At 34.6% G+C, this 15,744-nt stretch overlaps 1 protein-coding gene across 4 annotated transcripts in view; it reads left to right on the top strand.

Annotated features, from left to right (window-relative positions):
• LOC109050400 (protein sidekick-1-like) overlaps nucleotides 1-15,744 on the top strand; it is a 193,196-nt gene that overhangs the window by 133,782 nt on the left and 43,670 nt on the right. For all 4 annotated transcript variants that reach the window (XM_042716835.1, XM_042716837.1, XM_042716836.1 and 1 more), the window contains 7 exons: nucleotides 867-1,014; nucleotides 4,718-4,858; nucleotides 7,207-7,388; nucleotides 9,422-9,537; nucleotides 9,803-9,998; nucleotides 13,272-13,370; nucleotides 15,406-15,597. In XM_042716835.1, coding sequence (XP_042572769.1) covers nucleotides 867-1,014; nucleotides 4,718-4,858; nucleotides 7,207-7,388; nucleotides 9,422-9,537; nucleotides 9,803-9,998; nucleotides 13,272-13,370; nucleotides 15,406-15,597 — 1,074 coding nt within the window. The remainder of the gene's footprint in view (nucleotides 1-866; nucleotides 1,015-4,717; nucleotides 4,859-7,206; nucleotides 7,389-9,421; nucleotides 9,538-9,802; nucleotides 9,999-13,271; nucleotides 13,371-15,405; nucleotides 15,598-15,744) is intronic.

Genomic DNA, 15,744 nt, shown 5'->3' on the forward strand with positions numbered 1-15,744 from the left:
TAATGTTTTACATTATAGCGCACTTGTTGAATGTGATTTCAGTTGTGTTTGTGGTAGTGGCAGAAATATATATTGTCCAGAAAAATTAGTCAGAGATTATTATTAACATCAGCCAATGTATACACAATATCAATTTACAATTTACAATTCTTAATAATTACAATTAAGATATCCTCTGCTTATGTTGATTAAAGGTATACTGAATGATATTTGTCAGCAGTCACTGTATGAAATGTAAGATGATGTACAGGATTGAGGGCAGGGCCAGTGCGTTAATTGTGTAAAAATATTTTAATTGCGATATTTTTTCATAACTAATTAAGTTAACGCATTAAAATGACATCTATAATTACAAGTAATGCGAGTTTACTTTTTTGAAGTAACTAGTTTTTTCAAGTAATGCATAAGTTGTAAATCTACATGAAATATCTGAGTTACTTTGTTTTCCCATTTATTCAGTGACAGCTCTCCTGTCCTGTCCCAATGTTGAAATAAATTGGAAGTGAGGTGCCTAGGCTGAGACTTATTCGTTTCATTTTTGTTGTGAAAATACCCTTACAGTTTCCATAAATTTAACTTTTGGGTTTTTTTATTATTAAAAAAACAAATAAGTTTATCGAAATAATAATAAATAATGCAGTACTTTCCATTAAAAGTAACTAAGCAATGCAATTACTTTTTCATAGAGTAAGTAACGCAATATTGTAATTCATTGCTTTTAAAATTAACGTTCACCAGCACTGCACATCAACACAAATTATGTTATTTTCCATATGAACATTGTAATGTACTGTACATTGAATGTGACCTATTCAATAGTATGTTAAGATGTTAAGAAACTTAGTTTTGTCTGTTGTTCTTGACAGATTCTCCATGGAAGGTCTATATGGATGATGTTAGTCCAGCACTAGCTAGTTTACTAGTAATTGGTCTAACACCAGCAAGAACATACCAGTTCAGAGTGTGTGCTGTCAATCAGGTGGGACGTGGACAGTACAGCGCCGAGACCAACAGGTAAACAGTCACAGGCATCATACTAGCTAAGCATATTGGAAAATGTTTTTGCTATATTGAAAAGCTAGAACAAGATATCGCAATAAATGATTTTGATCAGGCACTGAGGAAGGGTAACAGATCTTGTCTGACAATGTCATGGAACTGCAGAAGTTAAAGTAACTGGGCCATGCTAACAATCTAAACTTTGTTTCCAACAAACTCCAAGTCCTTTGAATTTTGACTGTAGTAAGTTACATAGCCAGTCAAACAGATTGGAACTGGTAATTACCATTTTTGTGTGTTCAACACACACGCACACACAACCTCAGTCAGTTAGAGAGAATGTTATTAAATGTGAGGACAAGATTTGAACCCTTTTAAAAGAAAGACTGATTGTAATTGAATTACATGAGAGCTTTCATCACTGGCTCTGATTGTGAGCCATTATGACACATGGGCAGAAAAAAACTCCCATATCCAGGAACACTATGAAGGTGTGAGAAATAGCATTTCTCAAAGCCAATTCCACACGGTGAAAGAATGTCAAATAGAAACTTGGCTGGAGGGAAGGACACTTTAGCACACACAGAGGCTACTGCCTTTTGCGCTCTCTATTTTGTTTTGTGAATTTTTATTCGCGCATAAATTGGCACACATCACAATGACTGCATTCCAAATCGAATCAAATCGCTTAAAGAACTTAAATGTCCTGAAAAGTTCAAATGGCTATTTTTCAAGCCACAGGCATAAAGCTAATGCACATGCCAAATACTCTTTGCAAAACGGCAGGAAGAAGGGCCTGCTCAATCATCAAGGACATGTTAAAAAGCTTGTCATGCTGTTTCCTAGTTCTCAGCTTAGCTTTTATTTGAAACAAGTCTCTATTAAACCAACATTGCCAGTATATTTTCAATAGTACCAGTTGAGCCAGAGACTCCCTTTTCTCTCATACTGACTTTGTGAAATGCTCAGCTGCTCAGGTTTAATTGGTGCTGAATTGGAACCTTATGTATATATATATTTATATTTCTGAAGGATCATGTGACACTACAGACTGGAGAGTCTCTATAGGCTATATGATTATGTGATTAAGTGTGGTTTGATTATTTAGTCAGCATTTAATCAGTCAATTTATCAAATTGTATTAATTGTCAGCCCTAATTACAGTACTTTAGGCTCAACTTTGACATTTTGTCAGTTGTCACGCAGTGAGAGCTGTTGACTGTATTCATTCTTGTTCACACACTTTATTTTGCTCTTTTGGATGGATGCAATGTGCACTGATTTTTCTGTAACTGTACTATTGAAATCAGCTCAATATGCAATATCTCAGCAAGTACGTACACCATGTCTGGGCTTGTTAACAACATTTTAAAAAGATTTGCAACATGCCAAATCCATTAAGCAAAATGACTGGTGCAATTATAGAAACTCTGTCAAAGGAGACAGTTATACAATAACTAATGTGAGCTTGCTAACAGATTAACTGACCTCATGAAAAAACAGGTACTGTACAATTTAATTAGTCCTTTATATTATAAGCTTTATATTAGGTGGCCTTAGCTACTGTACTTACATTTAAATTAATTATTTCATACAATGCGCTTATTGTGTACATACATGTTTTTCACATTGTGCTTATATTTAAAAAATTATATATGTAATTAATTTCTGTAGTTACATTTATAATCACACTGTTGACCCATATCTTACACCTTAACCCACACTTAAACCTACCCATACCACCAAACCTGTCCCTAACCTTATACCCGTATGTATCCTGGCTCAATAGCAGCAAAAGTGTTTTGCAATACAATATAAACACAATAAATACATTGTACTTATTTTTTGATGTAAGTATAGTAGTTACGTCCACCTGATATAATGTGGGGCCATTCATTTTCTCAACCTATTCACTCTTAGCCCTGATGTGTAAAACAGAAATTTGGACCCGTGTATGGTATAAAAACAAACAATTTCATTGTTATTTTACTTTTAACTTAGCAGACAAAACTCAGTTTTCATTTACAAAAACAAAATGTTCTGTATGTGTTTTACATACTGTATTTTAGCTGATTCAAAAGTAGTGTTTAAACTAAAATCACCAGCTTTATGTGTATAACCACATATCTTTCAAACTGAATGTTTAATTTAAAACACTCAGTTAAAACAAGAGGAAAAGACTGTGGAGAGTGAGACGGCGAAGATGAAGACGAACAGAAACACAAAAAATCAAATATTGATGGAGAGGGCACTTATTAAAATTTGAGCACCTATCTGCTTTGGCCTCGTTTCCAATTAATGTCAGGATCATCATCAGTTATATGAAAAATTTAAATCTCTATTTCTTTTATTCTTCTTCTTCTTTTTTTTTTTTGGCAAAGTATCATCAAAGGAAGAGTATAATTGCTCACAGAATATGTGTTCCAATCAGGACTGTTTCATGTCTAGAAGTATGTCCATATTTTGCACACCGCAAACAAAGTCGATGTCAAACTAACTTTTTTACTGATTTGTGTTGAATCTAACAAAAGCAAAGTCAATGCGCAACTTATCATTTTTATTTGCATTTAATTCATAAACAACAGTTAATGCCATGCACAGTAATGACAAAAACAATACAATAGAAATCCCCTCAATACCCAATCTAACCCCAGCCCACCCCAAAAGATACAGAATAACTGCTTCTAAGCCTGTTAAATTGGTTTAGGATGATTATTGTTTATTTGACAAAACATCCATCAGACTTAGCAACTTTCCTGCGAGATTGCTTGCTTGAGGCACTTTAGGCCTTGCTCACTTAATCAAGCTAATAACCTTTAAACCGCAGATTAGAGCGAAGGATTGTTTATCGCCTGCTCTAGGGATCTACAGTCTCCAGAATCCTGCAGACAGACTTTGAAGCCTATGGTATTGATCAAACTGAGAAATTAAAGAGTTCACTGATTTACACTAATGGGGTCAAACTAACAGATTTGTCTGTTGTCTGTAGCATCGAATTGCTGATGTATCATTTTGTATATTGTTTGGAGTCAGTAAAATTGTTTAATGTCTTTGAAAGAAGTCTCTTAAGTCTCATATATTTTTTGTTTTGTTTTCAATTTTAATACATTTTAAAATGTCATTTATTCCTGAGATTACTCCAGTCTTCAGTGTCACATGATCCTTCAGAAATCATTTTAATATGCCGATTTGCTGCTCAAGAAGCAGAACTTTTAACGAAAGAAGAAAGTTCAAAAGAACATCATTTATTTACTTATTTATTTACTTTGTAACATTAACATTACTATCACTTTTGATCAATTTAATGCATCCTTGTTGAATAAAAGTATTCCTTTATTTCAAAATGAATATGAATATGAATATGAATATGAATATGAATATGAATATAAACAGTCTCAAGGTGAAAATGTATCTTCTCAGTTTGGTCAGTAAGTTGTTTTTCCAGTGTTGTTTTCAACTTTTAAAAAGCCGAGTCAAGTTCAGGTTATTCCAGCGAACCCTGTTTACCGCAGCAGGGTCAGTTCTCAGTTACTCCTGCACTATAAAAGACCTTTCGCACAAACCAGAAAGATCAATTTCAATCTCTCCAGGACTACTGGATAAGCTCCCATGGAAACTTTTAGTAACTATCGATGCCTCTGGGAGAAACTCCCAGATAATACTCCAGGGTCTAAATATTTCTCTTTTATGATGTGATTCTCATGATGTTATCTCTCAGGCTGATGCTGCGTGAGGAACCACCCAGCGCGCCTCCAAAAAACATTGTGGCTAGTGGCCGTACCAACCAGAGCATCATGGTCCAATGGCAGCCGCCCCCTGAACCACAGCTCAATGGAGTCCTGAGGGGCTATGTGCTCAGGTATGGTTTCATGTATAGCTTCAAAAATTTAGAATTTGTATAAAATGGATCTCTATACACACTCTTTTGTACACAATATTGAATCTGAATGCAATAAAAATGTCATTCAATTTTGGTATAGTGGTAATGCAACAGCACAGCTTAAAGGCATGGTCACATTTACCGCATTTACAGTACATTTACAATAGGAACCCTGCAAAAGATTTCCCCACGAAAATTACACATAAGCTGGACATTTAAATTCACCATGTTGACCAACAGAAAACTAATTTGTTTGAAAGTGACTTTTGCTTGAGTTGTGCTTCTTACAAAGTTACATTACTGACAATAGCCAATGGATTTTTTTGTTTTACGAAATTTACGAAATTGGCTGCACTTTTTATGCTCTATAATATTACCATCCAACCAGTGTTTATTAAATCTAGCATCTGGTTTTACATAGGGTCTAGCTTGTCCAAGCTGGTCTGGAAACTTGATCAGATAGACTACCAGCTGCTGGAGCTAAGGTTTACCTTTTAGCTGGTTAAAGCTCTTAGAGATTTGCAAAAAAAAACTTAACTTCCATAAAGTCGGGCATGAAATGGACATTCAGAAAAAATCATCTATTTTCTAAATGCATGCTATTGATCCTACTCTGAATGATTCATCTATGTGTACTGTTAACAACTGACGAATTGAACCAAGATCCCGTCCTACTTTTTTTTTTTCAATAATCCATTACACTTGTATATGTACATCACAGTTTGGAAGAAAAGATGTTGCTACTTCCATTACATTATGATTTTAAAGGGAAAGTCCACACAAAATGACATTTCTGTAATTGTTTTCTCACCCTCATTTCATTCCAAACTTGTACAACTTACTTTCTTCTGTGGAACACAAAAAGCTGTTTTGAAGAATGCAGGTAACCAAACATTTTCAGTTCCCATTGATGTCCATTGTATGGACAAAAAAAAATACAATATATGTCATTGAAAACTGAAACAAGAAACAGATTTCTGGGAATCGAAAATCTTCTTTTGTGTTCCGCAGAAGAAAGAAATGCATACAGGTTTGGATCAATAAGACATTTTTATGTGAACTATCCCTTTAAGATGGAAGGGCCTGGTTTTTCAACCAGGTTTTTAAATTACATGTATTCAGTAGTAGATGATATGAGTTGTAGGCAAGCATCACTACTACTTTTGTTCAGAGCTGGGGAGATTACTTACAAATTGTAGTCCATTACTGATTCCAAATGTAAAAAAAAAATAATAATAATAAAAAAAAATACAATTTTAGTTAGTAACGTAATCCATTACATTTTGATTACTTTTTGACTACTTTTTCATTACTTTTAGATTACTTTTGACCCTACTCATTTATCACATTGATTTAAATAAGATAATCTTTTTTTATTGATATGAAAGGATAAAGAACAAGAAATATCTTCCATTCATTGTAATTAACAACATGAAGTGCATTAAACATTTTGTTTGCCAAACTGTGAAATGTCATAGCCACCTTCAAAACCAAAGACTTTCTGAATGTATATAAGCAGTAGGCTATTTAAGAAAGGAACATTAAAAAGATAAAAAGGAGAAATTAGGGAAAATCAATAAATGATAAATAAATTTTACTGCTGTGTGAATAATATGTAATCATATAATCAATAAAAAAGTAACTGTAATCTAATCTCGAGCAGAGATGGACAGTAGTGAATTATTTTTTAAGTAAATTTAAAAAGTAATTTTTTTTTTTTACTTCACTACATTCTAAAGCATAATTTCATACTTTTTACTGCACTATATTTCATAAATAAAAGTTGTTGTTTTTTACCTTTAATACTTAAGAACGTTAAAAATGTAGTATTTTCTTGTACTCAAGTAAAACTTTGAATTACTTTTACTTGAATAAAAGTAAGAAAGTACTAGATTTCTAATGTAATTAAGTATTAAATGATATTTAATATGAAACGTAGTGCAGTAAAAAGTACAATATTATGCTTTGGAATATTTTGGAGTAAAAGTTTACTAAAGGAAAACACCGATAAAGTACATACACCTGAAAAGTACTTTTACAGCAGAGTAAAAATACTTCACTACTGTCTGCCTTACATCTGATTATGTAATCCAGATTACATGTAGTCAGTTACTATCCAGCTATATTAGCAACCATATAGCAATGTGCTGAAACTGTCCACAATATTCAAGCATCGTAGCTGTGAGTTGTGCATGGGTAAGCACCACTTTAATTTCCTACAAAAGATGCATCTAGTTGAAATTATGAGTGAGTGTGTTTGTGTTAAAGGTTCACAATCAACTTCCAAAAAAAACACATGATTCTCTTTCTCTCCCCCTCCCACTCAGGTACAGATTGGCGGGTCTGCCTGGTGAATTTCAGCTGAAGAACATCACCAGTGCAGAGATTAATTACTGTCTGATTGGAGAGCTCATCATCTGGACGCAGTATGAAATCCAAGTGGCTGCCTACACTGGAGCGGGCCTGGGGGTGTACAGCCAGTCTGTCACTGAGTACACGCTGCAAGGAGGTTAGACATCCCTCACACATACACACACACAGAAATAAACACAAACACAATGCCTCATCAGTCGGAGCAAACCCTTGATGTTTCAAATCTTTGAGGTTTGGGTCCAAAACACTGTCTTTCTCATTAAGCTACCGATATCATAAAAGATCTAGAGTAACCATGGGAACCGTAAAATCCATTAGCCGGCTTTACTGCACAGATCGGCCATCTGAAAGATTATTTCTAAGAAGAGTACATTTATGGACTCTGTGCAAACAGTGACCGTAGCCCATTAATTAATCTAATTTGCTTTATGTGCGTGAATTTCAGTGTGCACGCAAGGAAGTGTGGGGGTGTTCTGAGATCCTTCTGCTGTGATTATTCATATTATTTAACGTCAGTGTAATGATACTCCTGCAGAGATTAATAGAGACCCAGTGTCCGCAGAGCCTTCTTCTCATCGAGACTGGAACAAATGCTTTTGTACACGTGGTTAGAGGCGGTTTTTATGTCCCAGTTCAGATTTCCGGACACACTAATGTAACCTTGTGCCGTTGTGTGATTGTGTTGAAATGAAAAGGGCAGCAGGACGAATCGGAGTGCCCAATCCAATTGAGCGATAGCTAATCTGTACTCAACTCGCCAGGCCTGACCTTAAAGGGTCCATCTTAAGCACATTAAGTGTAAGCGGCATTAAGTCTTTATGGAAATATGATCTTGTTCTTTCCACTTCCCGCTCAGGCCAGCTGCATAACACCGATAGGCTACAAGAAACGCTTTGAATACAAACTGTAGTTCTTGTGTATTTGTATGTGATTATCGGTGCCGCTGCGAACGATCATTTGAAAAATAGAGTATGTATGCGTGGAAACTGGGGTTTGGGTAGGCGTTTAATTCCAAAATCCAGGTAGTTACAATGGATATGTTCTCGCTGAGCCAGACTTTTGACTGTTGTCTTATTTTTTGTCGGGTCCAAAAGCAGATTAGTACAAAGAAACAATGCCCAAATATTCAGTTCTAATCATTAGTATTTAGTTTACTTCATACTAAGTTCCTTATAGAGTATTGTTGAGCACTGTAAACTTGGGCTAATCCCGAGCAGTGTTATTTTAGTATTATATAGTACGGTATTTCTTAATATTTTGAATAAGATTTGATTTATATTTTTAGTCTTCATTTTAAATTTGGTTTAAGTTTTGTCTTTTTTTTTCTCTTTAGCCTTAATTTATTTTGGTCATACTTTATTTAAAGGTCCAATTCTCGCTATTAACAAACCATTAACTATAACTCAATAAACTCCTAATTTGCTGCTTATTAGATTATGGTCATGCAGAATATGTGCTTTATAAGTACTAATAAACAGCCAATATGTTAATAATAGACATGCTAATAAGCAACTAGTTAATAGTGAGAATTGGTCCCTATACTAATGTATATTCATGTATATTATTATTAATGTAATTATTCTATAATGATGTATAAGAAATTTTAGTACTTCAACTTATTTTATTTCAATTTGTTGCTAAAGCAACACTTGTAATTTTTGCTAAAGGTTTTTACAGTAAGTTTAAATGTATAATGTAATATTTACATCTTATTTTATTTCAGCTTTATTACTATAAACAAAAATGATTTTCTAATATGAAAACTAATAGTTTTAGTTTTACATTTTATAGCAGTATTATAGCAATATTTTATAGTATTATTTTAGTATTATTAACAATTTTATAATACAATTGTTCACACACACTCACTTGCTTATTAAAATGCATTTAATAAATAAAATTTAAGATAAAGTGTTTTGTGGATAAAGTTCTACAAACAGTCAGACGAATGAATGAATGAATGAATGAATGAATGAATGAATGAATGAATGAATGAATGAATGAATGAATGAATGAATGAATGAGCCATTCTAAACCACATGGTATACAGTACACATTCAAAATTCTAATCATTTTGAACTTTTAAGTTAAATTTAACAGCACACTTTGCAAAAATATGTATGAACATTACCAGAATATTTCAGTGCTAAATTGTCTTCCACTCTGCAGTCCCTACAGCGTCCCCACAAGACGTGGATGCTGTTGCTCTCAACTCTACCACCATCAAATTCACCTGGACACCACCCCCCCAGCAGTTCATCAACGGCATCAACCAGGGATACAAGGTAGAGAGAGACAGATGTGAGAATGTGTGTTTGACTGGGTTTATGAGAGAAAGAGAGACACATGTTATGTTGGAGGTAAAAAAAAAGAATTAATTAAATTTGCCTGGCAGGTTTATTGTCTTCTGAGGTGTGTATGCATGATTGATTGGCTAAATGCCTGACAAAAACAGCAACTATAAATTTGAATTTGCGTAATTAAATCCTAGCAGTGTATTTTAATCACGTTTTGTGTATGTCTTATTGTTATTCCGTATCTTTCTCACAGTTGCTGGTGTGGCCCGAACACTGTCCGGAATGTATTACCATGGTGACAATTGCCCCTGAGTTCCATGGGTCACGTCACTATGGTTATGTTAGCAATTTAAGAAAGTTCACGTGGTATGAGACGGCAGTGCTTTGCTTTACCACGCCTGGCGATGGACCAGCCAGCACACCACAGCTCATCCAGACGCATGCTTACAGTGAGTACTCATACAAACACATGGACGCGTTATAGGAATCACATCCACATTCAAGGAAAATTTGTGCACCCTCAGGTCATCCGCAATGTAGAGTTTGTTTCTTCATCAGAACAGATTTGGAGAAATTTAGCATTACATCACTTTCTCACCAATGGATCCTCTACAGTGAATGGGTGCCGTCAGAATGAGAGTCCAAACAGCTGATAAAAAAAACACAATAATCCAGTTATCCACACACAAGAGAGAAATATGACGGTGGATTTTGATGTGAGAGGACAACAGAAGATCAACTTTTTTCACTGGATGAGGCATTATTATGGATTATTTTGGCCAGAAGCTACGGTTTAAATTTAAAACTTTCTAACAATTGATTTGTTTCTTACAAACACGCAGCTTTTCGCTTCAACTAAAGCATAAACTATATAAACTGATGGACTGAAGTTGTGTGCATTACTTGTGGATTATTGTGATGTTTTTATCAGCTGTTTGTACTCTCATTCTGATGGCACCCATTCACTGCAGAGGATCCATTTGTGAGCAAGTGATGCAATGATAAATTTCTCTAAATCTTTTAAGATGAAGAAACAATCTCATCTACATCTTGGGTGGCTGGAGGGTGAGTAAATTGTCAACAAATTTTCATTTTTGGGTGAAATATTCCTTTAAAGTTATAGCTCTCTCACTGTTTGTCAGAAATACAGTAGTATCATCTATTTTAGGAGAGAAAACAGTTGATACTTCAATAAAAAGCAACTGGGAGATCCATTAAGTCTCCTGTGCAATGAAAGAGCAACCTCTAAGCAATAAATGCGTCCTCTGGGATCTAATATTTTGCTTGCACTACTGACATGTAAAATAATATTTCACACTCTTGCAGATACCCACACACTCTTACAGACACTCTGTCTGTATTTAATTGGAGACAATCGACTAACAGTATGCTCTTTACTTGAAAACTGTCCAGCAGGCTTTGAGAAAGAGATCTCTCTGCAAAAACAAGCCTGTTTGTTTGACATTCTAGCCACCAGAATCGATATGGAGGAGAAATTTGGCCCTTTCACTATGCATGCCGCAATTTGCCATGTAATTGTGCTTTTTACAACGCCATTGATTAGCCTTTTCGCTAAATATATATTGGCCACCCAAGCGCTGTTTTCACGTCACGCCACAGGCATGGAGAATCAGCCTTGACTAACCTGCAATTATTGAAGCAGGATCACTCCTGTTTGTCGATGCACATGTACTCGCTATTGATTGTCCCACTGTGTGTGCGTGCACTTGGATATGTGTGCGAATGCGCGTGCAGCTGTTAACAGACAATGTAATTGTCATCAGATGATAACAGCATGTGGTCTTCTCTGTAATGTTGAGCCACAGGAGCTTGTTTCCCATGAATAGCTCAATCACACAAACAGGTTAGACACGAAAAACCGTTAAAACAAAGTGAATAAACATTGTCAATCTCTGAAAAATCTGCCAAAAACTATCTGTACAGCAAATAAACATCAAATGTACCATTTTTGATAGATCCTATAAGTCTGTTTCACACCTCCAAAACTAATTTGTCCACTGGTAAAACATCTGCTACAATATAATGAAATTAGTATGAGTAATATTATTATGAATTACCTAATTAATGCAAGGATTGGTAATGTATAGGAACTTGTGTTTTGTAGGGAATAGTATGTACTTTTGTATGTATTGTTTAAATTTCCTCTTGGGGATAATAAAGTGTATTCCATTTCATTTTAAATGCTGGAATACTTTTGCTGACCAAGGCTGCATTTATTTGATCCAAAACGCAGCAAAAACGTTTGAATGGAAGTGTATGTTGCTTGCAAAAATCTTTTTTGCTATTTTCTTTATTATGTAATATACTCTCTCTCTCTCTCTCTCTCTCTCTCTCTCTCTCTCTCTCTCTCTCTCTCTCTCTCTCTCTCTCTCTCTCTCTCTCTCTCTCGTGGTATTCATAAATTATTTTGAATTCTTTAAAATTCTTTAAAAAGTTTTTTTTTAATTAATATTGATATTAGCTTTTTTATATTTTCAGTTTTCATATAAATTTTGAGTATTAGTTATTTTGTTAGTAATAAGCTTTTGTCACTTTTATTACATTATATTTATATTTCTAGCTTAATTTATTTCGTTTTTACATAAAACATTTTGTTTACATAACATAGTTATTTTTATTCAGTTTTATTTTTAAGTTTTCTTCTAAATTTTATATTTTATTTTACCTTTATTTAAAATGACAATGTGTTTGTAATAGTTTTAGTTTAAGTTAGCAATAACAAAATAAAAGGCTATTTTTAAATTCTATTTATAGACAAAAATGAATCCTTATGGTGTATTTACGGCATCTAGCAGCAGTGACCATGCTAACCAGCTAAACCTTGACCTGAACCCAAAAAAAAAAAAAAAAAAATTGAATTGAAAATGAATTGAACTGCAGTGCAATGAGTTGCATGCAGTCATAAGTTCTCATAAGCACGTGATTGATTAACCTGTCAGTCTAGCGTGACGACTCGCACTGATAAGGTCTGCTTGACAGTCCGGGGCATGAAAGTTTGCCATGCGCCTGTTAGATCTAATGCAATTAAAGCTTTATCCGCACACATTAACCACTGCGCTTTTCAGGCAACTGTCATGTTCGCCTGCCAGATGTATTGTCTTGCGGGGTGTGTATGGATGATTGATTAACTACTAAATGACTGCTAACTCGTGAGGGTAATTGCCAACAAACACATAATTTGCTTTCGCCTATTTGCACTTGTGATACAACGGTTCCACGGCAACAAGCTCTTTGTTGGGAGTATTATGATCTATGGGTGCGAGGTAATCCTTTACCATGAGCGGGTTTGAAAGCTTCCATAAAGTGCTGCACAGCTTTGTTCCACTCACGCATACACACAAACATGCTTGTGCTAAGAACGTCAACAAACCTGCTGTGTATTCATGGATTTATATCCCCTCAGATAATAAAATCGTGAAGCTGTTGTTTAAAGAATTCAGTCTCTGCATGTCTGTCTCTGTAGTTGACCTTCTACTTATAATAAAAATGCATGCTTTGTATTCTTAGGTACTCAGAAATGTACTAGCATCCATAAAACATATTTGAGATCTTCTTAAGGGCCTAAAGCATAAAGACTTTACATCAAAGCATAGTTATATTATATTATATTATATTATATTATATTATATTATATTATATTTTTCCAGAGAAAGCTGTAGTAACATTGCTGAGTGCAGTAAATTCATGTATATGTGTTGTAGAACCGGGCCCGGTGACTCAACTGAGCTTTACTGAGATCTTGGACACATCTCTGAGGATCAGCTGGCAGGAACCGGAAGACAAGAACGGCATTATCACAGGTGAACAGGCTCAATTATCCAATCACAGCTTCAGCTCAACTGCTACAGGAACTCTCACTAATCTTTCCAGCGCTGCATGTCTAGGTGTCCCAGGGATTGACTTTTGTTCAAACTAGCAGATTTAGATGTAAAGATCACATTAAAACCTGGAAAATTTCTAGTTTGCCTTAATTTATTTTAGTGTCTAGATACCTTTTATGTAATGATTTAATTATTGTACCCTTGTCCTAGACCCAGATTTTCACTATTAATGTAACATAAAAAAAAAACATAATTTATAAAAAGTTTAAACCATTAAAAACAAGTAAATATATTCTGTGAAAATGGTTGAGATATGAAAAGTCAAGGTAAATATCACTTGTGAACAGTGTTGGGGGTAACACATTACAAGTAACATGAGTTACATAATCAGATTACTTTTTTCAAGTAACTAGTAAAATAACCCATTACTTTTTTGATTTACAAGTTTTTCAAAAAAGTAATGCCAGTTACTTTGTTTTTCCATTTATTTACTGACAAGTCTCCTGTCCCCATATTGGGAGAAAACGGAAGTGCAGAGGAGTTGTCTGCACTGTGTGAACATAATGTTGCTGTAATTCTAGACTAAATGTGAATGTGATTTAATTCATCCCACTTACAAAAAAAAAACAAAAAAAACTGATTTATTATTCATCAAAATGAATAACAACAGTGAAATGCAAACTCAGAATATGGCGCAAACCTGCAATAATTAAATATGTTAAATAACACAAATATATCTAATCCCATTTTATTAACCAATGTCTTTGCTGCTGACCTTTGATGATCCAGTTCAACCATACTAATAAGCAAAAATGACTTAAGATAAACTAACAATTGTGCTTCATTGTTTTTCTATTGCTGAAGAGTGTTGAACCACCTTCTCCTGCATTCTACTGTACTACAGATGTGAATTTACTTTTCCTTCAGCCTGAGGTTTATTCTATTTTTTTATTCACTTTTTGGGTTTGAAAGGGCTTTTTCATTTGCTATAAATAGAACTTCTTATATTAAAAACAATCAAGCCCTGCTCATATTTAAAAAGTAAAGTGAAATATGAGAAATATGAGCAAAAGTAATGTAACGCATTACTTTCCATAAAAAGTAACTAAGTAACGTAATTAGTTATTTTTTAGGGAGTAACGCAATACTGTAATGCATTAATTTTAAAAGTAACTTTCCCCAACGCTGCTTGTGAATGTAATGTTTTTATTGTGTCATTTACAATCAAGCTGTTTTTTTTTTTTTTTTTTTTCAAATTAAGTGTGAAAATTGTTTAAAACATAAATTGTGTGAAATCTAATTTCAACGGAATGGTATTAAACACGGTATGACAAAAATGACAGAATTAATTTCTAAACATTATTATTGCACAAATAAAAAAGCAAGAATGTAAAAGGTTTGGTGAAAAGTTGTGTCTCGTTGCTTCTGATTACATGATTATGAAAATAGCTGAATTGCTGTCATGGGTCACACTTTATTTCTTTATTTTAAGGTCAAATTCTTGCTATTAACAAACCATTAACTACAACTTTTGCCTCAAATTACTGATTTGCTGCTTATTATTAATAGTTAGTAAAGTAGTTGTTAAATTTAGGATTCAGGATGTAGAATATGGTTATGCAGAATATGTGCTTTGTAAGTACTAATAAACAGCCAATATGTTAATAATAGGTATGCTAATAAGCAATAGTGGGAATTGTTCCCTATAATTAACTGTTACCCTGCCATTTTACTAGGAAGTGTAGTTAAGTTAGTAGTTTCACGGCTTTGAGTTGGTTGCTCCGTAACACCGCTCTGTAGTGATGAACTGTGAGTTCTGGTAGTTGATTCTCTCTGCATCTTTCGCGTAATTTCATTCTTCGAATGCATGCAAGGAACCATAAAGAGAGTTTCAATTCAGCCACTTATAAAGAACGGTTACTGCCTATGTAGACAAAAAGCAGCAAGGCGGTTCAACTTGTGGAACAAAGCTTAATTTTCTCTTTCTTCTCATCTCATTTCCACCTCTCTATAGGTTATGTCTTGTGTTGGGAGGAGGCCGGTCAGAACGAAACCCGTGTATCTCAGACTCTGTCCAATTCTACGCTGACATACAAAGTGACCGGGCTCACTTCGCTCACCACATACACTCTGCAGGTGGCTGCGGTGACACAGGCCGGCACCGGTGCTGCCACCTCGTCGACCATCTCAACAGGACTGCCGCCAGGTCTCCACACTCTCAAACAAATACACACTTCAATGCTAGCATCACTTTAATGCATCAAATTCTCCCTTGGGGATCGGTGATAGTCACTGTGTTCAAACTCGAAAGGAAATTCAACACATGAAACAGGATGCCGCAGTGGAGCACATA

Source organism: Cyprinus carpio, chromosome B1, assembly GCF_018340385.1.
Source record: "Cyprinus carpio isolate SPL01 chromosome B1, ASM1834038v1, whole genome shotgun sequence".
NCBI classification, from domain to species: Eukaryota; Metazoa; Chordata; class Actinopteri; order Cypriniformes; family Cyprinidae; genus Cyprinus; species Cyprinus carpio.